We start from the raw sequence: 19714 nt of genomic DNA, 5'->3' as shown, positions 1-19714 counted from the left end.
TAAAATATGTAAGTGACAAGAATAGTGTATTTTTGAATTCCTCTCTCCTCTCCCAAAAAAGGAGAACCTTCGAGACGATTAGCACAAACTTAAATTTTGTACAGATTAGTACATTAGTATATTGCTGATTATGCACTATATGTATCTTATAACTTTAAAAATAAACTCAATATTTGTCGATAATCTAAACTCTATCCCCAGATGTACCGATACTCTTTTCTTAACCTGTGTATTATATAATTTTTTAACATTAGCTCTAATAAAAAAAATTTAATCTGGGCTGCAAATACTGCAGAAAGCAAGCTTAAATGAAAGCAAGCTTGTTTTATTCAAACATTTCTTAATATTAGGTTTGGTAAACTATCTTTTTCAAATCTTTAAATTTGGGGTATAGATTACCTGATTCTCTCATCTGAAGATTGTGAAGTGGTTCAGCTATGTTGTGTTTAAAGGCATGTGAGCAATCAGACATCTTAACTTAGTGCTGCAAGTAGATGCAACTTGAAGCATGCCTTTTGTTTGTTTGTTTTATTAAGCTTGAGTTGTCATAGTTACTATTCAAAACACATACAACCTAGTGTTAAATTTCTAATGTGTTTGGTGCTATTTTAAACTGTGGTTTGTCACCTTAGAATTCCTCCTCTCTTGCTCCATGCAGCTATGAGATTAAAAAATGTATTAGTTTCAGGTATGTCTCAGAAGATGTTTAAGATCTTTCATTAATAGGGCGGGACTCAATGACTCAGAGGCTGAAATGTGTTTGCAATGCTTGTAATAGTGTGACACCCTTGATCTACTTGTATGTGTTAATTACCTTATTCAGCTACAGATGTACACTTTTAACAGTTGAGGTATAAAGCAGCAGCTTTCTCGATCTCCTGTACAAATATCCCTAATTCAAAACAAGCACTTATGCAGACTTTTTGAGGGGGGAGGCGTGGTGGGAGGGGAGCATACAGAACAATCTATTTCAAGAGAGGAACATAATAGCTTTTTGTTTAAGTCTTATACAAAGTTATCAAATATCTTTTATATCTGTTTTGGGATAATGTATCTTTAATAGAGCTATCTCCTGTTTTCAACATAAATGTTATTTTTTCGCTCTTCAGTTTTTCAATTTTGCTGCACTGAAATATTTTGATTACTAAGACCCTGATCCTAAGAGTTGTTCCACTTGGCTGGACCCGCACTGACTTCAGTGATGCTCTCTGTAGGAACTGGGATCAGTCTTTCCATAAGGAGCTTATTGCGGAATTGTGGTTTAAGGGCTTGTCTACACTGGCACTTTACAATGCTGCAACTTTCTCTCTTGGGGATGTGAAAAAACATCCCCCTGAGCGCAGCAAGTTTCAGTGCTGTAAAGCACCAGTGTTAGACAGTGCACCAGCGCTGGGAGCTGCGCCCCGCCCCCCGTGGAAGTCGCTCTGCCGTGACTACACAAGCCAATGTAGTTGCTAGTGTAGACTAGCCTTAAATGTGCCTAAGTGTTTATGGTAGCTAAATTCTCATTGGTGTAACTGCTATGTTATTTTTCAGGATACTGGTGTAGGCAAATCAAGTATTGTGTGGCGATTTGTAGAAGACAGCTTTGACCCTAACATCAACCCAACAATAGGGTAAGACACTAAATAAAATGTATTTGAATTGTAAATAAGATAGAGGAATATATAATTTAATCCCAAAGAGTCACATATGAAACACACTCTGCATGAAGTAGCAGAAGTTGGGTAAAGCGGTTAAATCTATCCAAATTTCATTTCAATGCAAGAAAAACGCATGCTCTGAATGCTGAAGTGGGAGTCAGGAACTCCTGAATTCAATCTTTGCACTGACACTGATTTGCTGTGAGGCCTTAGGCCAGTCATTTGGGGCTTGACCAGCAAAATTGCATGTAGTAAAAGCTGCATGCAAATCAGCAGTTACGTACATAACCCTCCATTTGTATACACAGATACATGATTTTGAATACCCAGTCACAACTAATGCAAATGGAAATAAGTTAGTTTTAAAAATCTACACTTTAACTGCCTTACAGTGTCATTGTAATGCCTGAGATTTCTAAATACCCTTAAAGACTAAAATGCTAAGTGTTAATATTCTGGCTTCATGCAGATTCAATGTTTATGCTGTAGGGCAGGTTTAAAATCTTGTCCTGTTTTTGTATTAATAATCTTAACTAAAATATCCTGTTAGGCTTTCTGGATTATGAACAAACAAGTGTGTTCTACTGCTGATGCAAACCTCAATATCTGTTTCTCATTCATCAACAGAAGAACATAAATCTTTGTCCACTTTATGTTGAGGCACCATTCTTGAACTTCAAAAATAACTGAGTATAGTAACTATCTGGTTGCTCGAGGTTTTTAAAAAGTAATGTAAAAACAAAGTCTCAGATTTTTCTAGGATGTTTCAAATTAACAATGATAAATATTTTTGTCAACTGCATCTTTTTCTCCTTCCCAGATCTGTTTCTTTAATTAGATTAATATAAAATGCATATTCCCTTAACTAACAAAATGGGGTAAATACAATAACACTTCCTAATAAAGATCAAGTGTTTCCTTCATTCCTTTGAAATATCTAGTTTTCCTTTTCTATGTTTTAATTATGGTGTACAAAATTGGATTAAATACAATCATGCTGTTTAGAAATCCTGTTCTTTTATTAACAAAAACTATATGTAAGAACAGACACCTAGATCATTTTATGTCAAAACTTAAGGGCTACAAGTTTTTATCTGTTAATTAATCTACAGCAGAGGTTCTTCATGTAGGGTTTGTGAGTGCTCTGCCCTTTTCATATTACTAAATGGAGTGGGAGCAGGGAAGTCCCAGCTAGATGTGGGGGCAGGAGGTTATGGTAAAGCTGTGTTGGGATAAAAAAGCTTGAGAATCATTATCTGCAGATATATTTATTACAGGCGCGATATTTAAAGGTGTTCAGGTGCCTAAAGATGCAGATAGGCACCTCAGCACCCAGTTGCTTTTGCAGATCCCATTGAAGTGCCTATCTGAATCTCTAGGCACCTGAACACTTTTACAAATCTGTCCTTGCTTCTTCTTTTTTGGACTGATGGTTGGATAGCTATCTTGTGCAATCATTGCAACAACAAAGACCCTGATCCTGCCACTGGATCCATGCACAAGTGTGGCCAAACAGCTACATGCAGTCACTAAGTAAACTGGCAGGATGATATGAACTCAAGTGCTACAGCTCTGCCTATCTTGTATCGCATTCAGCCATGCTAGTACCACCAAGATAATCCAGTGCTTGTGTAAGATCCGTTCATGGATGAAGAACAGATGGGGCAAAGATGAACCTGAGCAAGAGAGGTTGTGCTGGAGGGCAGAGTTTACAGCGCAGATGCTGTCTCCTTTGGCTGAGGGTACACGCTTACAATTTGTCAATTCAGTCCATAGTTTAGGAGTAGTCCTGGTGGCCTTTCTATCCCTAAGCGCTTACATAGCAGTAGCTGCGAGTTACGCTTTGCTTTCTACCATCTCCATTTGACTAGGAGACTCTCTTCCATCCTGTAATATTATACCCAAGGCACTAAAGGGCATTCAGGGCATTGCCATGTCCCATCTAGACTACAGCAATGTAATATACCTGGGCATGAAGTCATCAGCCCTTAGGGAACTCCAAGTAGAACAGAACACTGCTTAAAGTTCCAGGATGCTGAGGAAACAGTCTGCTTCTGTTGATCAGCAGATCTCTCTAGTTTGTGCACCATCTCTGCTTTTCCACTGCCTGACTATTATAGATTCTTGAATGAGAGAGCAAGCTGGTTGAAGCTTAACCCAGCTTAGCTGGATGTGATGCAAGTTGTTTGAGGCAAGCAGCTAGGAGTTGCTGCCTACTCCAATATTGAGGATAATTAAGGTAGTTACAATTCAGGGGTATTTTTGGATTGCTGTTGGAGTCCCAGATAGCACTCTGAGCCATAAAAAGCTGCCTTTTTTTAATAACACTTGCCACAACGAAAATCTTCATTTCTCTCAAATGCAAAGCTTGGTGACCTCCATTTTGGACTATAGAACATGCTCTATGTGGAACTGTCCACAAAGACAACTCAGAATATTCAGCTGATTCAGAATAGAGCAGCACAGCTGCTGAATAGGAGTTTCTGTAGAAAATGCATTACACCAGTGTTCCATTGACTGTACTATCTTCATATACTCTTCAGGGTGCTGGTTGATTGGTAAAGCCTAATTTGTTTTGGCTTCTAGCTACCCAAAAGACTTTCTCTCTCCATGTGTCTCATTCCAGCCACCACTGTCAGATGAGACACTCATGCTAACAGTCCCTATATCTGAAGCTCTGGGGATGGGAATGGGATGTCTTCAGTGGAGGTACTGCAACTCCAGAATTCACTTCCACTTTGGCTAGAGTTTAAAATTCAGAGTTTAGTACAAAACTGATTTATTTAATGGCGTCTTGCCTAAGGGGTGCTGAAGTCATATACCCTTAACTTTTATGCAGTGAGCCTTTGGAAGTTTTGGTAAACTGCTTTCCAACAATTATATGTCTAGTGACATTGGTAATGTGAGCGTTTTTTAAATGAACAATCATAAATTTGACTCTGAACATCATCATCAATATAACTACAGTTATAAACAGGCTCTTCCCTGGGTGCCTTGATATCAGCAGTATATCCTGCTGCAATAACAGTAGCAACCCTAATGCCCAAAGCTAAGAAGAGTGACTTTTTCTTAAAGACAAATTTAATTTTGTTAAAAGAGAATGGGAAACACCTTAGATTCATTAAAGATGAAATAATTTAGTACTCAAAAGTGAAGAGTATCTGAAGTAAATTTAGAGTGGTAAATGAAAATGGACTACTTGCTCTCTGATTCACACACACTAGAACAGAGCTGCAGACCTGTCGTGGCTGGGTTGCAAATGCTCCATCTGATGACTTAAATCAAAATACAACTGTATTCGTTGGAATCTTTAAAAATTGTTGGTAACATTACAACTGATCATAGATTCTGTAAAATCCGTTATAAAACTTAAACTTTGGACTAGAATTGATGTGATAGTATGCCATGAATATTTACAGTCCAGAAGGCCTTTCTAAATCACAAGCAATTTATATTAAATGTTGGGGCTAAACTATTTGAGTGTCTCTAAAGAAAATTGGGATGGATACACTACCTGTCTCTTCTGAAGAAATTGCATAAAGATTTGCCCTAGTCAGATGTGTCTGGGAGAGTGGGTTGTGGGGGATGCTGGGACTGGGAGCACTATGGGGAGGTGGTGTGGGGAAAAAACAGTTGGGTGAGAAACTGGCAGGAGTGGGAAGAATGAGTCTGGCCGGACAAGGAGACTGGGACTAGGAGTCCATCATGGGAAGGAAAAGAGGGTGATAGATCTGACAAGGAGCTATGATGCAGGGGGAGAATTAGGAGTGGAGGTAGATTAGGATGTGTAGCCAGTCGGAGAGAAGGAAGAGACAGATTGGACAAGGAGCCAGGGGGGTATAACTTGAACTGCCTGGGCAAGGAGACTTGGGAGAGGGAGTTAGGGTAAGGGGACAGAACTGTCTGGCTGTGAGGAAGGGGAGAGATTAGGAGTGATAGGGGCTAAGACTCAGACAGCAAGCTCAGGTGGGAAGAGCCTATGGACAAAGAGACAGGATTGAGACAGGTTGGAAGGTATGGGATGGAAGGGGTCAAGCTTAGGCAAAACAGGCAGAAGTATTTGTACCCATGACAGCAAAACGAGCAGAAGAGTCTGTGTTTGCTAGATCACACTCCCCTCCAAAGCCTGGAAAGGAATCCCAAATTCCTGAGTCTGACCATTCCTCTGCTGTCCACAAATATTTGTGAAACCCATGGTGAAGTATCTCTCCTTTTCCCCCCCTCCTCCCACCATGTGGTCCACATACAGTAGGACAACCTACTACTGCTTTCAGTTAGTCTTTTAGCTCAAGTAGTAGAGGTTTGTCCATTAGCTCAAACAGTTCCAACCTGGCCAATGAACCATGTGGGTGTCAGTATGATGTCACATGATAGAATTTGTGTTTTTCAGTTTGTTTTTTATGTGTAATTTCCTAGATCTAAGAACTTAAAAGTTAGAAAATAAAAAATTAAGATTAACTGTGCAACCTAAATTTGGCCCCTTTGTGAATTGAAAAACAGTCATTTATACACTGTAGTTTAAATGATGAATTAAAATGTGTATCCATACACTTTAAATACACACTAACAATCATCTGTTAATGGACATCATGTTCATGGTCTGCACACTTTACCTCATTCTCGTTGCGCAGCAGTGTTATAATGTAAGAAAGTGGCAGTGCTTACAATGCTTACAATAGACACTTTCTTTTAACGTGCTACTTTCCCTTATCCTTTGCTCAAGTACATAATTAGTTACGTTTAAATCCACTGAAGTTTGGCTCTCTTACCCTTGTCCTTTGGTATTAACTTGTATTAAGGTCATTGTAACCTTTTGTTCAGCTTGTTTAAAGGAAACTTAAAATCTTGCAGTCTTTGTGCTAGACTCTAGCTAAACCATCTGAGGTGATGGGAGGTTTTAACCTCCCAGGAGAACTTAAGAGCTTTCTGCTTTCCTTTTAAAAACAAATACATTAAACTTAACTATTACATGCTACCTTACTGTTGAATTGTGTTGATATACTCTGTAGCTGCCATTAATGTGTAACTGAAATTATGAAGGGCTTATTGTCATAACTTCTATGACCTGACAATACTTAGAGCCCAGGAGGACTCTAAAGCCTGAGTCACTGAACTTTAGTGTCCAATACTGCATCCTGTGCTAAAGACATTTACCCTTTGGCTTCATTTCTGTAATAGGCTTTGGGCTGGTGGACTCCTAATTTTGGTGGGGCTCCATGCAGGTCCTGACTCCTGTGTAGAGTTCACTGCAGGATCAGGGCCTTGGTTTTCATCTCAAACTTGAAAAATTCACACCCTATCTGGCACTTATCAAACTTTTTTTTTAAGCTAGTAAGTTCACACAGGCCTTTATGCCATAGCATACTTCAGCAGGCAAATTCAGTTGCTGTATGACCTGTTAAAGTACACAAGACATCTTTATGGGGCCCTAGCTCCTATGCTAATTACCTGGTAAATATGCAGTATTTTGAAAGACAAAAACTAATGTAAAGAAACAGTTTGAGCTCTCAAAGCATTAACAAAATACACATGCCACCAAAATATAAAAAGTTACAGCACCTTGTACTCTTATTCTGCAGACCTAAATTCAGTGTAACGTTTCTTTCGCAAGAGTGGATGATATCAGTAACACTTAAAGCAGAGCTGGGAACTATTTCCCTGATGAAGCAACCATGGTAGGTGTTGGGGTTGTTATCCAATTCTTGCAGGAAACATGAAGAATCCTGGCATTGGGTTCTGGCAGATTTTTTTTTTTTTTAAGGTAATCTCTTTCACATATCTTGAAGCCCCATCATTACCATCCTCCTGCACAGAAAAGTTATATATATTTAGGGAGCTGTGGGGAGGAGGAAGGATTATGGCCCTTCTTTTGAAAGTGCTGGGGATCTTCAGGTTTCAGGAAATACTGATGGGGAGAGGGCTTGGGGGCAGCACTCTACACTGCCTTATTCACCTCCCAAACACCCAATTAAATTTTGGTGGGAAGTCAGCATTAACTTATCTGCTTTCAGTCTCTGCTCTGTGGGACTCCCCAGAATGTGGTTGGCAGCCAAATTTCATGTCAACATAAGTCCAGAAAGGGCTAGTGCACAGGTTCCATGTGGTATCCCTTCAGTAGTTCCTCTAATATTCATGTGCATTTTCGTGAATTTGTTGTGGTGTTCCTTTGTGTGGGGGAGGTGTGAAGAATGCCACTCTAATTCCCCAGCTGCTTCTGTGGCAGTGCAAAACCTACATCCCCTCACCTTCAACAGAAAAGTTAAGAGGAAGGAGAGTGCAAATTTACAAGGCTTCTTATCCCCTCTCTGATCCTTTGTACTGTATTCTGTTAAGGTGGAGTTCACCAGTGTTTAAGTGGTGTAAGTGTGACTTAATTGGTGCATGCATCCTTGTCTGGGTCCTTTGCACAGTAATTAATTTCAAACATTATGTATCATGATCTTAATCAGTTTTATAGATAGTAAAAAGCACTTCACTTTTGAAAAAATGACCTGTGTTATGAAAAATTGTGGTATTAAAGTCAATTGAAGATATTGACCTTTTTATATATAAAAATTTGGAGATATGAACTAATTATGCTAGAAATAGTTTTTTCTTTGTATTTGCATTTTGGTAACATTACATTAAATCTTTCAGAGCATCTTTTATGACAAAGACTGTGCAGTATCAAAATGAGTTGCATAAATTCCTAATCTGGGATACAGCTGGACAGGAACGAGTAAGTAGAGATGTTGTTTTCCTCCTTAGTTTGTAAAGATTTTTTGTGTGATCAAATTCTGTAAATGTATGTTTTCACACATGATTCTTTCAAAATACACTGGAGATAAACCCATGATAATTTAATCAAAATTTCATCTTTCACCTTCGTTATTTGGCTCTCCTAGGGAAATAAATTGTTAGAGAATGTGAAGATTACCTATTTATATAACATCTTTATAGTAATGGAAAGGTCTACTGAGACTTCACTGGAATATTAAGCACAATTTCAGACAGTATTATTAGAAGGATATTGACAAATTAGAAAAGGTATAACTGAGGAGACTAGATAAAAGGAGAGCTATAACTATTGAGAGATTGGAAAAAACAGGTTATATTTACCAAATGGGCAGTGTCTGTCACAAAAACAGACTTGCAAGGTAGTGGTTTTTGGCAATAGTTTTACTTCACAGAAGCATTTCTATTTGGCTTTGAACATTTCTCTGCAACACTGATCATCCCAGTTTAATTGCACAAGCTAAGGCCCTGATTCTGCAAATGTAAGCACTTGTGTAGCTTTACTGATATGAGCAGTTCCATTGCCTTCAATATTGTAACTAATCCTGGGAGTAAAATTATGCAGACATTTAAGTGTCTGCAGGATTGGGGTCTAGATGTTTATACGCCGCATTTGAAACAACAATATTGGTGGAAAATATGGGATAAGTGGGAAGGTTATCTCATGGATTGGTAACTGGTTAAAAGATAGGAAACAAAGGGTAGGAATAAATGGTCAGTTTTCAGAAAGGAGAGAGGTAAATAGTGGTGTCCTCCGGACTGTACTGGCCCCAGTCCTATTTAACATATTCATAAATGGTCTGGAAAAAGGGGTAAATAGTGAGGTAGCAAAATTTACAGGTGATACAAAACTACTCAAGATAGTTAAGTCCCAGCAGACTGCAAAGAGCTACAAAAGGATCTCTCAAAACTGGGTGACTGGGCAAGAAAATGGCAGATGAAATTCAACATTGATAAACGCAAAGTAATGCATATGGAAAAACGTAAGCCCAACTATACGTATAAAATGGTGGGGGTCTAAATTAGCTGTTACCATTCACGAAAAAGATCAAGAAAAAGATCTTGAAGTCATTGTGAATAGTTCTCTAAAAGCATCCACTCAATATGCAGTGGCAGTCAAAAAAGTGAACATAATGTTGGGAATCATTAAGGAAGGGACAGATAGTAAGACAGAAAATATCATATTTCCTTTATATAAATCCATGGTACGTCCACATCTTGAATACTGTATGCAGATGTGGTTGCCCCATCTCAAAAAAGATATATTGGAAAAGGTTCAGAAAAGGGTGACAAAAATGATTAGGGGTATGAAACAGCTGCCATATGTGGAGAGATTAATAAATCTGGGACTTTTCATTTTAGAAAAGGGATGACTTAGGAGGGATATGATAGAGATCTGTAAAATCATGGAGAGAGTAAATAAGGAAATGTTATTTACTTCTTCCCGTAACACAAGAACTTGGGGCCACCAAATGAAATTAATAGGCAGCAGGTTTAAAACAAACTAAAGGAAGTATTTCTTCACACAACATATAGTCAACCTGTGGAACTCCTTGCCAGAGGATATTGTGAAGGCCAGGACTATAACAGGGTTCAAAAAAGAACTAGATAAATTCATGGAGGATAGGTCCATCAATGGCCATTAGCCAGGATGGCCAGGGATGGTGTCCCTAGCCTCTGTTTACCAGAACCTAGGAATGGGCGACAGGGGATGGATCTCTTGATGATTACCTGTTCTGTTCATTCCCTCTGGGGCAGCTGGCATTGGCCACTGTCTGAAGACCGGATACTGGGCTAAATGGACCTTTGGTCTGACCCAATATGGCTGTTCTTATTAACTTGATTTTTTTTTAAAAAAATATTTCATTTCTAATCTGATTGTGTTAGAAGTGCATGTCAGGAAGTTTTTCATTTGAAATACAAATTTTAACCTGGCATTCTTTCCAGAAGAAGAACTTGATGGCTGCTTTTGCAGCATACTCACCTTTTGAGGGGATGCAACAAACTTATTCAAGACTTACAAGCACACAAACTGAAATTAAAAAGGGAGTTGGAGGAAGTGTCTTTGTGCTGCATACTAATTACCTTGCTTACGAACTACAGGCAGCAACAACAAAAGCTGCAATTATGTATGAAGTTTTATAAACCTGCCTGAAGCTGTTCGGCAAGGGATTTCCATTACGTATTAGAGTTTCATTCTGTTCATTTGAATCCTGTTTGAAAGCAGTGGAAGAATGTAGTATGCTGAATCCAAAGTAGGGCAATCTATGAGGAAGTATATCTGTAAATGGCTGACAATTGGTGCTGTCAGCTTGTATGAAGTAAATGTTTCCTCTTTTCTTTTCTTATCCCTGGAGTGATGCCCTATTCTTTTTTCCGTGCAAGTTGTCCAACACTTTGTCTAATTGGAAGAGATGAAGATGTCCTCCCCCCACCTCTGACTCAGAGCTGAAGATTCTGTAGACTTCTCCCTCCACACCTTGAGAGTGAGGGGTTATTTTTTGGGAGAACATACATCTTGAGACTACAGTGATGTAGGAACAAGATTCTGATGCTTCATAAGAAGGAGCCAATGTCACCTTAGTTCCGTCTAAAGAGTGCTGCTGACAGCTACCGCTGAATCTACAAGCTCACGTGCATCCATGTATCCTCATTCTCCCTTCCCTCACCTCCTGGCCCACACAGACAGTATGTTTCGAGTTCCTTTACAAACAATACTTCCACCATTCCAAGTGATCAGTTAGGGCAATGTGTCTTTTATTTATTTATTTATATTTAATATATTTATTTATTTTTAAACGTGGAAATATTAATGCTTCATAGCAATTCAGTCAAATACAAACTCCAATGTCATAGCACAGGTCAGTTACTAATAACCCAATTTATCCGTAACGGCTTCTGGTGTAAGAGCAAAACTCTCTTGTGCATTAGTGAACATACATGATGCTCCCAAACTCTGTTGGCCCGGGAAAGAAAAACTGACCAAGCTCAGGGCTCTGTTTTTTCCACTTGCCCATCAATCAAATTGGGCAGCCATTAGAAACCATGATAAACTCTCTTTCCATAACTTCATGTGTCTTGTAGGGCTCTTGAATCCAACACTTGACTTTATATCAAGTACTGAATGTGGTATTGGATTTTATATCAAGTTTTCAGTGATTTGTAATACCAGTCTGATAATAATAAATGACACTGTTAATCACTTGTGCATCTTCTCCTTTTGCAAGATACATATTCTAATGGGAAAATTACATACTACCTGAACTTAATTTGGACAATGCTTACAGGATCAAAAGACTAAGTCTTGTAAGGATTAAAGAGATAGTGATAATGTAATGCATCACAGAACCAGGATTTATTCATACACAACCATAGTTGCAACATTTTTTTTTTTCTGTTTTGTTTTCCAATACTGGTACTGGGGGTTTTTTTGGTTTTTTTTCCTTTACAAAAATGTTTGTACGGCTGCCAGATAAGATCTAATTTGTATTCACTTTCACACAGCTGGCTATGGACTGTCAAAAAAAAAAATACTGTGAGGAGAAAATCTTACTGCAGAATCGTTGTACAGCAAAGGAACTTGGTGTGCCTTAAAATGACAGGTTAAGAACATTGGCTAGGAATGGACCAACTACAGAAAGGACTGATCAAAGCTGCTAGTCAGTTCGATCAGTGAATCTCCTGCCCTGAAACTTCCATGACAGTATTCTATTTCTGCGCCTTCTTCAGCAGAAATTATAACAGTCGCTACACACTTTGCAGTTTGGATAAATTATTGGCTTTCTCAGGTTTACTAAGAACTGGCATCAAACCACATATGACCTCAGCCATCAGGGTTTGAGCACAGTGTTAAAACACAGATGCGGTGGTCCATATGAACCATTGAGTTCCCAACCAGTATCATCTGCTGTTCCCGATATTTTAGTTTTAGCATTTGCTGTATTTTAACAATGCACTTCCAAGGCTTATCAGTGAGCAGTTCTTTTTCAGCAGGTTGCACCACTCCTTGTCAATATAAACACCTTGATTAGCAACAGCTTGATTTTTAAGCTAGAACGCAATATTTCACCTGATGTAAATTTATTTCCCACAGATCTCCCTCTCCTTTGTTCCTGAATTGTTGTATTTGACAAGGAGGGGAAAAAATCAAGGACTTTAGAAAATGCAGATTTTCTGTGACTAACACTGTCTCTGTTGTAAAGCAGTTTCATTCAGGTTGGGTGTATTTCCATTGATAGCCAGTTCAAACTTTTTAATCAGATTTAAACAGTAAGTTAGAGGATCACTGACTACATGTAAAGTATGCCTTAACTGGCATTGTAAGTCACTAAAATATCTCAAGTGTCTGCTTCCATTATTACAAATAATGGCCTCGTATTTAAAAATGAAAACACATCAGTTGTTGTCAAGATATTTTTTCCCTCTTCTTTCTTTCCCTCAACCTACTATTTACTTCAATTGGTCATTCTAGAACTGTATTTCCAATAAGTTCTGATGTCTTGGAACCCAAATGCAGAAAACATTAATTTAGTGTGGTGTTGACTAGCTGGCATCTCCCCTCCCCCAGTCCATATTTATTTACTCCATTTCTCTTGGTGACATAGTTTCCATTTTTATATTCATGCTGATGGAAGCTTTCATTTTTGGATTGCATCACACTTAAATTTAACACTTCATCTGGGGCACTTCTGCTCACGTGTCAGAAGTAACTATTTCTCTTTCATTGACTAAGGTTAGTATGAAATTGCCTTCAACCACTATCTGAGTCTTGTCTATTGTCCATGCTGCCAAATTCTTGTGTTATACTGATGCTCACTGGTAATTCTGTGTTAAAGCTCAAATCAGAGTTGGGCTGCAGTGCAAGAAAGCTGAATTCTTTGAACAGACAGCTGAAAGAAAATGTAGTTTCTGGAAACATCTGTTTTGTTAAAGGGAAAATGTTTTTTTTAACTGCTGACTATTCCTAGGTGAGAAAAGAAATCAAAATGTTAGCAGGCAGGAAATGAGTAATACAAGATCAGCAAGGGAAAGCAGGATTTTTTTCCCTAATATAAATAGACCACAAAAAGCCAGGTAGTCAAATAGTAGTGGTTTATCAAATATGTTTCCCTTTACATTCTAAGTACTTATGGGGGAAGGAGAGGATATTACACCCTTCTTGGATGAGTTGGGTGATCACACATTTCCTCCCTCCTAAATGTTTGACAGGTATTTTCATTCTGTGCACTTTGTGTAAAGGCTTATTCTCAGAAGAATTTTGTGAGCCAAATCTAAATGGGCTGGAATTTTGTTTTATAACAAAGGAATTTTTAGGATGTAAAGAACTGCTCTCAGCTGAACTATATTAACCAAAAGAAAACTAGTATTTTATTATAACCAAATATGTCTTTGTGAAAAGCTACATTGTCTTCATTATTTTTATAGATTTCTTATTGAGTAGTAAATAGTGTATATAAAGCCATACATCAATACACTGCATCTATCAGTTAATTATTCTCTTCTTCCACTGACACTTCAGCGTGCTAGATGAGTTGTTTGTTTTTTCTTACCTTAGCAGAATTTCTGAACACTGCATCTAAAACAGTAGTTATTTTATAGTGCCAAGCATGTGTTAAAGTAACCATTGTAGTTTCTTATGCAGTCAAAAAGCAAGTAGCATTCGTGCAAGGATAGTAGCCTGATCTGTGTACTGCAGGCTCATTCAGATTTGTAGCAATTGTCAGTGTTGCTAAGTCCTGAGATTTCCTGCAAGTCTTATGATATCTGGTGTTTCCTAAAGCCTTTGCTTCAGGGGTCAGGTGATTGTGAGACACTCTCAGCTTTTATTCTTCCTTAACTTTTTTTTTCACTAACTCTTTTGGTTGAAGGGGAAAAGCTTGAAAACATTAATCCTAAATACCAAAAGATAAATAAAAAGAATATAACATTTGTTTTTTTTATCTCACTTTTAAGCCATTTTCAGGATGTTTTGGTTGGTAATAATGTACACTGGTTCTTTTTATTTTTCCTTTTGTGGACATGAGTATCTCAAAAAGGAAGAAATGTATTCAATTCACCCCACCCTTTCTCTCCCTCAGTGTTCAAAATTAGGCATATATCCTGTGTGTATTGTCTATATCTGTATAGCTATCTTTTTTTTTAATGGGGGTGACCCATTCCATATCTCACATAACTGTCAGGGTTCCTTCTGTAATTTCGCCTTTGCAACCTGACTTTTCTGAGGACTATGAACTAGAGACTGAGATAACATGAAGTCCAAGAACTTTGCTTCATGCCTTTGACATTCTGTATTGCTCCAGTCCCTTATATCCTTTCTTTTAATCCTCTCTCTCTCTCTCTCTCTCTCTCTCTCTCTCTCACAAAAGATTAGTCATTGCTATAAGATTCAGCAGTATACTCTATCTTCATTAGAAGCAGCCCTCTTCTTACTTGTACTAGATTCCTGCTATCCCTGAAGCTGAGGCTTGGAATGGAAACCTCTCTCCCACATCCACATCTAAATGAACTTGTACAGACTGCCTGAATAGTAACCAGAAAATGGAGTTCTTTAACAGTGAGTGGTCTTGGAGGAACAGAGTGGTTTACAGGTTTAAATTATAGCTCTACTCCGCCTTCTTTTGGGAGTTAAACCACTTCTTTACCAGCTTTATCTGGATAAACTCAAATTTTGTTTGTTGTCATATGGCTTTATTTATAGTCCATTGTACTATAGTAATCTTGTACTACTAGCACCCAAAAGTATTCACTGGCTAGCCTTTGGCTAAGATTGCTTCATGTGAAGCTTTTATATCCTGCTGGCAGTCTCTTTGTAAATTGAAGGATACATTTTCCACTAACCTAAACTCTTTTCCTATACTAGAGCAGTGAAAATTGGATTAACTGGTCAGTGAGCCACATGATCTCTGGCACAGTATTAAATCCATTCTATGTGATGTTTCTCCCTACAGTTCCGTGCTTTAGCACCAATGTACTACCGAGGCTCAGCAGCAGCTATTATAGTTTATGACATCACAAAAGAGGTAAGAGGAGATTATAGAACTATATTGCAAACCAACACTCATGTATGTTTTGTTTGGCCAGTTCTGAATCTTAATTCTATCTCCCTTCTCCATACCAGGAAACCTTCTCAACATTAAAGAACTGGGTGAAAGAACTTCGACAACATGGACCTCCAAACATTGTTGTAGCTATTGCAGGAAATAAGTGTGACCTTAACGATGTAAGGTAAATTGATGTCAGTCCAGTGCAGGTGTAAGTTCAGATACAAAGTGATGGTACTAAATATTTGTTAGGAAGATTAAGGGATTTACCAAGCCATGAAAGATATATAGTAATTAAAAAATGCAAGTTTTTTTAAAAACTAGTACAAGATGTCTAGCCCATTTTAGAAAGGCTTGCGATGTCTGCAACACTTCATCTTATTAGCAAATGTTGATCCTTCTGGGAAAGTTTAAGTGGGTTTTTGCTGACTTGCTGATTCAGGCACCTTGTTACCCCCACCAATATAAAAAAGGGTGGGAGCTGTTCTGGGGAAAGTGGATCTAGAACATGGGATGAAGTCCTGAGGAAGGAATTCTAGAGGCAGCCAAGTCTTAGAAAAGGTTTGAACATAACTTCTTTATTACTAATGTCTTGGTTAATGAAGCCAAGCCCCAAAAAGGGAATGAGTTTGGATTCTACGTAGCATGTGGACCTCTTTTCAGAGCAGGTTGGGAAAGGCACCTGCTCACAGATCTCTCCTTTGTTTCATATTTTACTTCCACAACTGGGGTCTCAGCTAAAACAGGTGGATATGTTTTTAAAGAGCCATTGCAAAGTTGGTTGACATTGATCCCAAGGGAGACAGGACTGCAAAAGTCAGTCACCTGTATTTTTAAAAATACTGAAATTTCAGTTACTTAAAGAACACCAATAAATCTTTAAGAAACATGTTTATAATCTCCAAGGATGAAATGATATGAAGTAAATGACTAAAAGCTAAATATTTGTAAGACAGATACTGCATGCTTTGTAGTGGGCCTTGGTGTTGGTGAACCAAACATAGTTCTGTCCCTCCTAATGGTTTGGGGCCTGATAACACCATAAGGTGTGCACACGCTACTCCCCATTGAAACTGATGAGTGACAGGGCTCCTGAACTTTAATGAGTGTAATACTTAAAATGCTGATGGTTTTGTATGGCTTTTGGCAGTCTGACTTAGGATTTTGCTGCCATATGCAGTGTACATGCTACTCTAGAACCTTCAATTTTATTGACTAGAATTATAACTTTAAGATACAAACTTTTTAAATCTACATATGATACTCCTGGGGGAATTCTGCGCCAATAAATGAAAAATTATGCACACAGTATTTTAAGATTCTGCATGTTTTATGTGTCAAAATAACACACTATAATCACACCAGTTTCCATTATTTTTAGTCATTTATTTCAAAATACCTGTCAGCAAGTATGTCTGTAACAACACAGACAACAAAATAATTCAAGAAATGTTTTTGATAAATAGATTCCTTACTAGGCATCTTAATACAGAGCTCTAAATAATCATTCATTTAAACTACAATATAGAACTGTATTTCTTGCACCTCTCAGAAGCAGTGCAAAGGCTTGGGAGAATCAGGGGTAATGGAGGAGCTGAGGGAGAGGGAAGTAAATTGCTGGGAAGGAGCCTGGGTGTGAACTTGGAGGGTTGTTGTTGGGTGTGGATGGGAAAAGTATGGAACAGGTATTTTTGGGGGGCGGAGAGGGATTGTTAAGGAGCTTCCCCCCTATGCAGACATTGTCTGACCCCTAGCCTCTCCCATTCAGTCAGGCACATCTGCCCTGTCCCCATGTGGCCCTGCCCTCCCACCCAGCCACTCTGCTGTCCCTATGTAGCTCTGGCCCCCTCCCCCATCACAATGTGGCCCTGCATCTCCCTCCCCCCTGTGGTCCTGTGCCTCCACTCCCATTCAGCCCCTGACCAAGTCTGTCCTCCCCCACTAACCCTTATGAGCCCCTGTCTGATTTTCACTTCCCCCCGCCCAGCCTCCCACACTGTCTGTCTCCCCATAGCTCCTGACCTGGCCTGACAGGTGCTGCGAAGAAGGCAGGCTCTTTTTCTTCCCTTGGTGGCCAGGAGCTGCTGCTGTTCCTGCAACATAGTGCCTTCTGGTGGGCAAAAGTTGGAACTGCAGCAACATTTCAGCAGAAGCTTTTTTCCTGTGCAAAAAATTTAAAAATATGCATGACTCATTAATTATGCATGCATGCAGTAGCACAGAATTCCCCCGGGAGTAATGAGAAAATAGCATTGTAACATAAGGAATTTTAGCACTTACTGCCAGTCACACTGTAACTAAAGTTGCAGAAAAGTTTCCATTATATTTGCACTTGCTTTCATTGCATTTTTGGCTGAAATTTTGTTTGGTATCTTCCCTAAGGGGAAGTATTCTCTTAAAGCCTCAGGTATTGTTGTTGTTTGGGTGGGTGGGTCTGTTTTTCTGGGGCAGGAGCATGACTATTGTGCACTATATTTTATAAAACACAGAAAAATTGGAAACAGTTGAATATGAAACTTGGAACATAGAGTCCTTTGTGAGAAGCACATCCTTGACCAATTTTGGAGAAAAAAATTGTTAGATATCAATAAGGTTATTGATGTGTTTGAAAATTTGTACTGGGTATTGACAGTAGACAATTTCACTAAGTCTAAGAGTTTGCATTGCTTTCAGGAGATTGAGAGCGTGCATGTTTCCCTGAAGAGGGCTTCTGAATGTATGACTAGAGCCTAACTAAACAAGACAGAGTGCACACTGAACAAAAAGACAACTGAATGCAAAAATAATACAGTAATGTGGCATTAATAGTTCTTCTTCAAGTGCTTGCTTATGTTGATTCCATTCTAGGTGTGCGCGCACCCATGTGCGCAGCCATCAGAGATTTTTGCCTTAGCGGTATCCCTAGGGTTGGCAGTGGCACCCCCTTGAGTGCCGCGCTCATACGTCAGTATAACAGTCACTGCCGGCCCTACATCGGTCTCAGTTCCTTCTTACCGCCCATGGTGATTAGTCGGAGCGCCTTTCTTTCATAGCAAGGGCTAGCGGTTTCGTCTCCACTGACTTCAAGCCTTAGGGCCTTGTAAATTGTTTAGCCTTAGGGCCTTATAGTAGTTTGCGTTAAGTAGTTAAGTGTAGTTAATAGTTGAAGTTATAGTCCCAGAGGGGACTTTGCCCCAGGCAACCATGCCCTGGTCTCCTGGGTTTAAGCCCTGCATGGACTGTAACAGGCCTATGCCTGTAAGTGACCCCAGTAGTAGCTGCCTCAAGTACTTGACGGAATCACACGTGAAGGACAAGTGCCGTATTTGTAAAAACTTTTGGCCCAGGACTCAGAGCGGGATATTCGTTTGCAAGCTGTCCTCCTGCCCTTCTTCCAGCTTCCAAGCCATCCCGCCAAGACTCGCTGAGTACCTTGGCCTCAGTGCACCCCCAGCACCCGCTCCGCCCGGCACTGCTCCCCTTTGTCGGTGCCCAAAAAGAAAGCAAGGAAGTATGGCTCCCTGGCACCAGGCAAGAAGAGTCATGGGTCATTGGGCAAGAGACCCAGTTCGGGCTGCCTGGACACTCTGGAACCATGTATAGATGCCTCCCCAGTTGGGGCTCTTAGCCCATTAAAAGGTCCACCACCAACTCTCAGGAGTGGTATGGGACCCAAACCCCTGACTGCACCGATGTCTTCCCAAGCTCCCCCAGCACCGAGAGAGCAGAGGCCTCCGCCCACACCACCAACACAGCACGTGCCACAGAAAACGGCAAAGGCTCCCCACAAGGGCAAGCCAGCCACTAAGAACCCTCAGGGGGCAGTAGAGCACCGCTGATTCCCCAAGACAAGACAGCATCTCCACCTCTGCACCGCAGATCATTGGAGTTGCAGCCCAGATCCTCTGGGGCTCGCCCTCAGTCACCAGCCCTCGATCGCCGTCCCCGTCGTTTCAGCACAGACTGCCTAAAGGGAGGCACCAGTCTCTGTACTACCAGCACTGTTGGCCCTCCTGTCAGTCGTCCTCTTGGCACAGATCTTGATTGCCTGCCCTGTGGGATCACTCCCCATCGTGTCTCCGGTCCCACTGGTGCTAGTCCACTTGATACTGGCACCAATCCCCTTGCTCCAGGCATCGGTCTCCGACGGTGACAGTCAGCAGGCAGACTCAGGTGGCGACGGGCTCACTGTGGAGGGAATTCCTCCGGCACAGAAGGGCAGTTCAGCCCCTCACCCAGACCCCACCGGCACAATTGGGCACCCGGGGCCATGTCGAC

The 19714-nt window shown here is 39.9% G+C and overlaps 1 protein-coding gene across 2 annotated transcripts in view; it reads left to right on the top strand.

Annotated features, from left to right (window-relative positions):
• Window positions 1-19714, top strand: part of RAB22A (RAB22A, member RAS oncogene family) — a 35098-nt gene that overhangs the window by 1505 nt on the left and 13879 nt on the right. Inside the window, exons 2-5 of one of the 2 annotated variants that reach the window (XM_073309242.1) lie at window positions 1537-1616; window positions 8280-8361; window positions 15365-15436; window positions 15535-15641. In XM_073309242.1, the coding sequence (XP_073165343.1) occupies window positions 1537-1616; window positions 8280-8361; window positions 15365-15436; window positions 15535-15641 (341 nt within the window). The remainder of the gene's footprint in view (window positions 1-1536; window positions 1617-8279; window positions 8362-15364; window positions 15437-15534; window positions 15642-19714) is intronic. The other variant, XM_073309243.1, reaches the window with a different exon arrangement.

Source organism: Lepidochelys kempii, chromosome 13 (genome assembly GCF_965140265.1).
Source record: "Lepidochelys kempii isolate rLepKem1 chromosome 13, rLepKem1.hap2, whole genome shotgun sequence".
Lineage (NCBI taxonomy): Eukaryota > Metazoa > Chordata > Testudines > Cheloniidae > Lepidochelys > Lepidochelys kempii.
Note: the sequence above shows the minus strand (reverse complement) of the source record. Positions and strands in the feature narration are given on the sequence as shown.